Consider the following 9,176-nt stretch of genomic DNA (forward strand, 5'->3'; position numbering starts at 1 on the left):
AGCTGGCAATGAACATGCAGGGAAAGGCTGACACCCAACACAAAGAGAATTAATTGAGATTTTATTCCAGATGCTTCTCCTCACTTAGTATACAAGTCGTCAGAATAATCTATCAAATAGACTTGGACCTTAATGATACGATTTTTTTTTTCTATAATGCATTTTGGTTTTTGCTTCTAACCACCCGTTTAAAAAAAAAAAAAAATCTGCCAGATGAAATGTTCAGCACAAACTGCAAACCTTACTATTTGTAGAAAATATGACTTAAAAAAGGACACTATCAGGTAATTCTTATTTTAAATGTTTATACTTATAAAAATGCTTTGGAAGCTTGAAACTGAAATCCTTTGTAATGATTTTCTTCTTCCTACCTCCCTCTTCCTATCTTAAATGCCTTTATTAGCCCAGGGTTATCATAAATGACAGAGTGCAGCTGCCAATTAAAAACACTGAAAGACCACAAAAGCATAAATTGTGTTTTTTAAAAAAAAAAAAAAGGAAGCTTACATGGATTTTTTTCAAACAAATAAAATGCATAGATGGCTACGGTACTCATCCGTGAACCTTTACAGTGTCCGCTTGAGGTAGCCTTTCTAAAGAATTACTAAACAAGCCCCAACAATCTAAATCTTTGCATCAAAACCGCTATCTCCTTGAAAGTTCACTCGATTTCACACCAGTGGTGATGAACAACATAATACATTTTAAAAGCTTTTGAAATAACAGCAGGTACCGTGGACATAAGTGTTCTAAATCTGCAGCCCTCGATGTAAATTGTATGCACATAAATATCTCACCTATAATACACACTGAAGATCCATCCCTAAAAGCCATACTATTATGTAAAGCACAGCCATGCTAACTTCAGGATACAAACCATAATTCCACATCTACAAAATTAAAGTAGAATTAGTGGCAGTTTATTGCCTCATACAAATTGAACCAACATGGCAACCATGCCAAAGGAATTAAAACATTTTCAGGACATATGTACAGACTGTACATTTCAGAAACATCTGAACAATAAAAATGCAAGAACAATCTCCGCATTACGAATTAAACTAAACAAATGGTTTGAAACCGTCAATGCATTGAATGGGTTTACAAAGGCACTTCCCTACCCAAAATAGGAAATGACAATCTGCAGCCTAGAGGGAGGTTGGAGAAGAGTGCTCATCAACTACTGCACAATCTCAACTTTAAGAAAAAATAAGCAGGATTTAATCAAACATTTATAGGATTCAATGTGATCCACTTCTGAAAGAGTTCACACAGTCTCATCTTTGTTTTTATGTTGCTTTTCTTGGCTCTCTCGTTCCATACTTTGGCTCCTTCGACGATCGTGTTTGTCCGAATGGTCCTTGCTATCACTGTGATCATGTTTGTGGGAACGTTCTTTGCTTCGGCTACGCTTTCTAGATTTTTCTTTGCTGGGACTCCGGTCTCGTTTTCTGGACTTCTCAACGCTATCTGTTCTTCCTCTGCTTCTGCTTCTACTTCGTTTATTTGACTTCTCTTTACTTTCATTTTTATGTTTACTTGATTTCTCTTTGCTCCTGCTTCTGCTGCGCTTACCTGTATTCTTACTTCGGCTCCTACTCCTATGCCTTCTTTCCCGGCTTCGACTTCTACTATGTTTTCTCTCTTTTTTGGAATCCCTTTTGTCATCCCGGTGTTTCTTGTCATCCTTGTCATCCTTGTGTCTTCTCTCTTCTGTATCGCCCTTACTTTTCCTTTCTTTCGATCTTTCTCTAGATCGATCTTTTTCCCTCTCGCTACCTCTTTCCTTATCATAATCTCTCTCTTTTTTCCGGCTCCGTTCATTTTCTTTCTCTCGCTCCCTATCCCTGTCCCTTCTATCTCCTTTCCTGTCACGACTTCGACTACGGCTTCTGTATCTGTCCCTGCTTCTGCTTCGCCTCCGTTCTAGTGTGCGATCAGCACTTCGAGATCTCCGCCTTTCTTTTTCTCTCTCCTTAGCTTCACGTTCTAATCTCTGCCGTTCTCTTTCTCTTTCTAGTTCTCTATCAAAACTAGATGATCCATGGCCTTCCCGATGATGACTTCTGCTTCTGGATCTTCTGGGGGACCTCCTGGGACTAATGGATCGTCTTGGAGACCTTTTAAAGTAAAAGATAATCAATATGAAACACAACCTTTTAAAGTTAACACACCCTCTTCACTTTTGAATTTATACTTTATGTATACAGTCTATATTTAATCCTAAATACCAAAGATCATGTGACTATTTTAATCCATCAGCACCCATAAACTGTTTTGCCTGTTGCCTTAAAACCTATCTCAGCGAAAAGACGACATGTTTCTGGCAATAAGTAGTTCAATATTGCACTTCTAATGTTCACTTTCAAAATAACGTGTATATGACCTTGAACGTCTACGTTCTGCATGCCGGTCTATTTCTTCCATTCCCTCCTTGCCATCTTTCTTGATTTTTCTAGGTCTGCTTTTAATTTGCTGGTCAATGGTTTTCTGGACTGGCACAGGAATTCTTGGAAACAACGTGGAAAACCATTCAAGCTTAGTGAGGAAGGAACGAAGCATCTCTCCGATGGTCATAACACAACCCCCACCTGCCTTCACATCCAGGTCCTACAAAATACAAGCAAAAAAAATATCCTGATGGTCAAAAATATTCTTTACTGATTTAAAAAAAAAAAATGCTGCTACATTACTGCCCTCTTGAAGTCTCATGATTATGAAAGTTTACTTGTCTCATATTCTAATACATTTCCTCAGAAAAATTCAAACTCTGCACCCTTTGGATTTGGCAGTATGTTACAGACAGGGAATGGGACTTAACATATATGCATGCAGGCACATACTAATCCTGCAGCCATCTGGATGGTAAGGGACTGTCGATGAAGAGATTAACACAAAATCCCCTTACACAGTCTGGTTATATGGTACGATCTCGTATTTTATTTAAATGCCACAAAGCTGAGAAGTCCTCTCAAACTACATTTAATACTCTATTTCGTGGATGTACAACTGTGTACCATCATACCCAACCCTGTGGCCTATATCATTTAAGAACTACATCATTGCCTCTCTAAAAATGATCATAGAAAAACCTCTAGTACAAAATGGCATCCTAACAGAATTGGAAGCAATAGCAAACCAACTGCCATGAAGCAGTGAGGTTTCTAATTTAGAAGTATGTAAAAAAATAAATAAATGAACAAATAATTGGAAACGCATAATCCATGATGACCATTGTCTCTGAAAAGGGTCATTACCGCATGAAGGCCTTCTTGCTATGCCCTCTCACAGCTCAGGACATGTTAGTCAGCTATTGTCAGTCCCAAACCTATAGTGCAAGCACACAAGGAAAGTGAGATTTGTTATCTAAACAGGAAGAGAAAATCTAAATGTAAAACTGCTTGCACTCACACACATTTAAGTGTTCAGATATACAGTTTTTCCAAATATAATCGCTGCAGAGATCTAAAGAAGAAAACAAGGAGTTAAATGTAGCACCTGGAGAGTACGTACAGTTAAACAAAATAAACATAAGAAGCATTTTGAAAATTAACTCTGTATCCTGGGAAGTTTTTCACAGCAGCATGACAAAAGAGGAACTGCTTCCACATATTTAAGAACTGGAGGGGAAAAAAAAGTCTGTAGGTTTAAGTAATTCCAGACATACATATAAACTTGCTTCATCCTATTGAACTTGACCAGGACTGGTAAGAAAATTTAAGACAAGCGGCCCCAAGCACTTTTTCCTACATAACACAAAGCTACTGAAAGCAGCTAGGAAAGAAAACACTAATTCCAAAAATGTATCGGGTGACTTTAAACAACAATAAACAAATATATGCTGATAACCAACATCTGTAAGAACTGAAATGTATAAACTAAAAAGGTGCTTTGAATAACAAACCAGTTAAGACCCGCACAATGAATCGCACTTGTGATTGCTTTATTGTCCTGGTAATCAAGTTGTTTGTGGGACCCTGAAAATGAAGCCACCTCAATCCTCCTCCTAAGTTACAATGCAACATTGCAGAGAAGAGCTCATATTAACTAGCACCACCTGGGGGAGAAGGAGGATATCACAGCAACTCAATCAAGACTTAAATTCGTTCTGATTTTTGTTACAAACATACAATAACATGGGTTTACCTGAAATAACAGCTGTTTCCTTTGCACAGTGTTTCTGATACTTAGCATGAAAGAAGCTGTCTAAAATAAATACACTGCATTGCAGTCAGATACAGGTATAATTAACACTATTTTTAATACAAATGTTCGGACATCATTTGCAACTACAACATTTGAAATTTCATGAAGTAGATGCTTAGTGTCACACTGAAGAGGGCAAGTGATCCCTCCTGTTCCACTCTTAAATCTAGGATGTAATTTAAAACCTGCTCAATAAATACAAATTGCAACAGTATGTAGCAGACTGTATATTCAACTTCATAGACTGAGAAACATCATCCACCAGCTCCTACTCTGTTTCTCCAGGCAGTAAATTGGGACTATGGTACCAAAGGTATTCTCCTATCTGACTGCATAATAATGCAGCCTCTTTACGGAACTTCTTCAGTTAGCAACTCAGGTTTCTTTTTTTTGCCCTGTTAGCAAAGACATTAAGGTTACTAGAAACAATGCCACCTTATGCAGTAATTAGGCTGTTTGTTTCTCCTCTGAAGAAATCCTGAGTTTAGTTATTCCAGGACATGAATAATAAGCATTTTTGATAATATTTTTCAAGGTGAATGTTGGTTTCTACTATATACTTCCCACTCTTCTATGTAAGCACCATTCCCCCTGGCCCGGTAATAAATGCAAAATACAAATTTAGCACTCAGGATTTACTCTATCTTGATTAAAAATAATTCTTTTTTTAAAACCACACAGAAGCCACACTCACACAGCCTGCTTTCTGCATTCTCATTTAATAAATCTGTTTCACATGACTTTGTAATATTTGACACAGTAACATCCTAACCAATGGAAAATTCTGTTAAATCTTTGAAATCTAAGAAAAATGACCTGAGTCCCAGCTTAGACCTGCTTCCTGCACTAATTAATGAAATTACAAGAATATAACATCGCAACATTCAAACTACAGAAAACCTTGTCAAACAACGTTTAAACCTAAAGTAGTAACATGAAAAGAAACAAAAGAAAACAAATTATTACCCTCGCCGACATACCTCTTCATCATCAAGAAAGGATTCAAACCAGTCCCATAGATCTGTAGGTGGTTGGGTATACCTTAAGTACAAAAAGAATGTAAAATTTCAATACAGCTTTCTGTATATTAAATTAGTCATTAGTCAATTATATTGATACTTACCTAATATACATAAATCCAAGAGCCCTAATATACGGAGAGTCTGTATGAGTTATAAGGCCCATCACTTGCTTACGAGTGAGTTTCAGTGTAAATAATTTGTAGAGCAGACAAAAGGCAGTAGACACAATTCCTCCAGTTCCAACACCACGCACCTTTCAAAGAAAAAAAATTTAAGTGACAATGCAGGAAGTCACAAAGACATTATCCCAAATCTACAAAAGAATGAGAACTAACACAAGATAAAATCTGAATCTACAAATAGAGCTATGCAGAAAAGGTAACACTACTTGTATCCACAGCTCTGGAAGCAAGGGGAATATATCAACTCTTTGTAATAAATACTTTTACATCCAGGGATTCAGCCAACATATAAGCAAGCTTTAGCTATGCTTGGGAAATTTATTTACCAGACAGAAAAATTTAAGAAGGCACGTACTTCTACTTACCCCTCCACACATCCCTGTCTGGCCTGCTGTTTTTCTGCTCCCCTTTTCCCATGGCTCAACATGCGTCACCTGAAAGGGGCGGGGGGGAGAGTGGAGGAAAGAAAGAAAATTACAGTTACAACCTCCATAATGTTCAGCTGCCTATACAACCCTAATTTAAACAATGGATATCCTAAATGAATCTTAAATCCTACCAAATTCAAGATCAAGTCTGCTTTGTCATTAAAGCAAAGCATTTGGCTTTTTTAGTTACTACATTAAGAAATTATAGCCAAAGTCATGGACGAAGTTTAAAAACAAAAGCCAAAACAAACATCAAAGCAAGCATCCGTGCTTATTCTATACTCCACGTACTTTCAAATACTTTATGGCTAAACCCCTATCATTACTATTTTCTATGGTGACTAAACAATTATCTTTATTTAAACTGTCTCTTATCAAGTTTAGTGATACCTGCTGATGACAGCTACAGAAGTCAAAACCTACAGTCTTATATTCACAAATCTCGTTTATGCAATGAGCTTAGCTAGAGATTTGAGTACCACCCACAATTAGGACAAAAGAAAAACGTCTATAAAGTGTAGTAGTGAGTGATTTTTCTTATAGACTGCAGTGATGTTCTTAGATAAAATAGCTCCTAATTACTAATAAGTAAAGCTTGCCTAATTCAAATCTTTTGAGATGCATTTAGAGATGAGTGCACGAACATAGTTAACCAACACCTTCCTATAAATTTGACAATAACGAGTCATAAACAAGTTAAGAACCATAAAACTGCCTAAGCTACATTTGAAATTGTGAAATTCAGAGAAGTAATGTCTAGCTCAATAAACAAGTATATTTCCTAAACATATCGACTTAAAAAAATAAGTAAGACAAAAAAGATACAATGCTGTTACACTGGATTGGGGATAAGAGTTTGTGGCCAAGCTGTACTGTAGTTCACAAGTCAAAATTCTTTAACAATACATGAAACAGAACTGACTATGAAAAGTATGTTTAGTCAAAGGATCGAGTATGACACTATCACAATAGCAGTCTTCAATTTTTTTATTAACAGTTACATTTATTGGCCACAATCAATATAAACATACTGGTTTCGACAGATATCAACAAAAAAACCAAAGCCCTGAAAACAATACTAATTTCAGAGAAGGGTATTTAAAGTTTTGATCCTACAAAGACTGCTGCATATGCTTAACTTGTTGGAAGCATACAGATTAAATGAAGTTGAGGACAGGCACGTGGTGCTAAGATCAGGGATAAAGAAAGAGGAAGTCATCCACTTTGGAGGTACAGAACTGAAACAGGAAATCAACTCTAAGTGAATTAATTCAAATATCTAGACAGAATCCGTATCTTCAAAGATGGCCTCTACCACTAGCTGCCTGTATAACTTAAGATTATCTTTCCCAAGAATCCAGCACCCAGCATTCTTAAATTTTTTAAATAAGCCACTTAGTTCGCAAACAAGGACAAATACACTTGAAAATACACCTGCTATGTGGATATTGTGATCAATCAAGGGAAAAAAAAAAAAGAAAAAAAGAAAAAAGTCAGCCATTTTTCAGGAATCTTAAAACATGAACAGAATTCAAATCTTCCGAATATCAATGAAGTACCTTAAGCATCAGGTTATCTTCTCCCTCACATCTATTACTCACAAGTAAGAGGCTGAGTGTTCTCTTTTATTTAGGATGTAGTTTTGAATCAGAATAACTATCAAGTTCAGTAAACAAACTTTATTTACATTGGATTAACAAGCAGATGTTTAATGGTATGTCAAAATTCTTCTCCAAGATTAAGCCGCTTATGGAATGAAACACTGACACAAGCAAAAGATTTGACCTACTGCAGTTGAGGTCTACCAATACTAAGAAGATGAATCACATCAAATATTTTTTACTATATCTGAAAGGCTCCATGCAAAATACAGTAAGCTATCAAATTTTCTGAAAATATGTTTCTTTTATAAATTTTTCAGGTCCTGCCATCACTTGCAAAAATACACTTTGCTGCTTTCCATTTGGATAGTCAAAACGAATTATTTCTCCCTCATATGCAGCAAGTGGCAAATTAACTGAAGATAAGCTTTGTCGACAATCTATGTTATTTTCTAAGCATCAGGAGAATTAAGTAGTCCACTCCAAATGACAGAGCGCAAGCAGAGAAATGCTGTCATTATGAGGAAAAACAGTAGCACTCTTCATAAATAAGTGCAAACAATGCCAAAAAATATCAAAATATTTCCATGGATTTATTTTTCACAATTATAATGCCCTACGTAACTTGACTTGCCCTGGTTAAATGAGACAAAAAGGCTACCTTTTTTTTTTTATTTCAAAGTATACTGAAACCCACTAACTGACACAGTAACATTATCAAGCAGAATCAATTCACCTGAGAAAAATATCTCAATAACCAAAGTACAGCTGACTGAAGACAGCAGCCTGAATTAGATAATTCAGTTTTGCTCTCATTATCAGAACAAAGAATGTGGCTGTGTTGATGAGCATTAATTATGCATACCTCTACCTGGGAGACTGGCTTGATGGAAGCCTCGCTGCAAAACTGATTCAATCCTGCTAACAAAACAAGAACTGAGACATGGGTGCACTGATACAGTTCAGTTATCTCCCCAGCACATTCTACTTAGCGCCAAGAGAAGCACTAAAATGAACTAGTTTTTGATTGAGTGTGAAGAGGAGGGATCCTAACCTCTAACTGAGGATGGCGGCCACATGCAAACTCCTGCGGAAACCACCTACAGTCACCACCATACCTTTTGTGGAGTTATATGGCATGTTGGCAACTCCTAGGCTGCGGGGAGCACTTGTCTCTAGCAGTGGCATGCAGACCGGGTCCCCTCCCCACTCTCTCCGACTGAGAGCGCGGTCCTCAGACGGCCATTTCATCCCCACTGCCCTGGCTCACGCTGCCCACTTCAAAACTAATTCACCACTCCGCAATTCCAAATCCGACGCGAAACACGCTTCTTTTGTAAGAAACAGAAGGCAGCAACTTGGATTCCCCCGATTAAGCAAAAAAAAAAGAGATTTCCTCCCATCCCTTACTGCGAGATAAGGGGCAGGAAGGCAAAGGAGAATCCGCAGGCCCCAAACAAAGCCTTCCCCCTTCAAAAAGCCCAGCCACGGGGAGGCTCGGGACAGGCGTCAGCACAGCCCCGAGGAGTCCGCGGCGCCCAGGGCGCGGCCCGCAGGCTCACCTTGAAGTAGATCTCGTCCACCACTTCATGGTAAGTCTTGAGCTCATAGAGCTGCACCTTGAAGTAGGGCGACGAGAGGATGTTGGTGAGGATCATGGGATTCAGGTTCATAGTCTTCTCATTCCCCCACAGCGGCAGCACGTTGCCCTGCTTGCCTGAGGCCGCCGGCTTGGGG

The 9,176-nt window shown here is 37.9% G+C and overlaps 1 protein-coding gene across 1 annotated transcript; it reads right to left on the minus strand.

Moving 5' to 3' along the window:
- Positions 1–904: 904 nt before the first annotated feature.
- On the minus strand, positions 905–9,172 carry PRPF38B (pre-mRNA processing factor 38B; the record flags this gene model as incomplete). Its single annotated transcript, XM_009695352.1, has 6 exons — positions 905–2,120; positions 2,387–2,610; positions 5,187–5,247; positions 5,330–5,481; positions 5,776–5,844; positions 9,002–9,172. Coding segments are annotated over 6 exons (1,530 nt in total), but the record flags the coding sequence as incomplete, so codon positions are not given.
- Positions 9,173–9,176: the final 4 nt, after the last annotated feature.

The sequence above is a fragment of the Cariama cristata genome, unplaced genomic scaffold, assembly GCF_000690535.1.
Source record: "Cariama cristata isolate BGI_N322 unplaced genomic scaffold, ASM69053v1 scaffold33572, whole genome shotgun sequence".
Classification (NCBI taxonomy): Eukaryota; Metazoa; Chordata; class Aves; order Cariamiformes; family Cariamidae; genus Cariama; species Cariama cristata.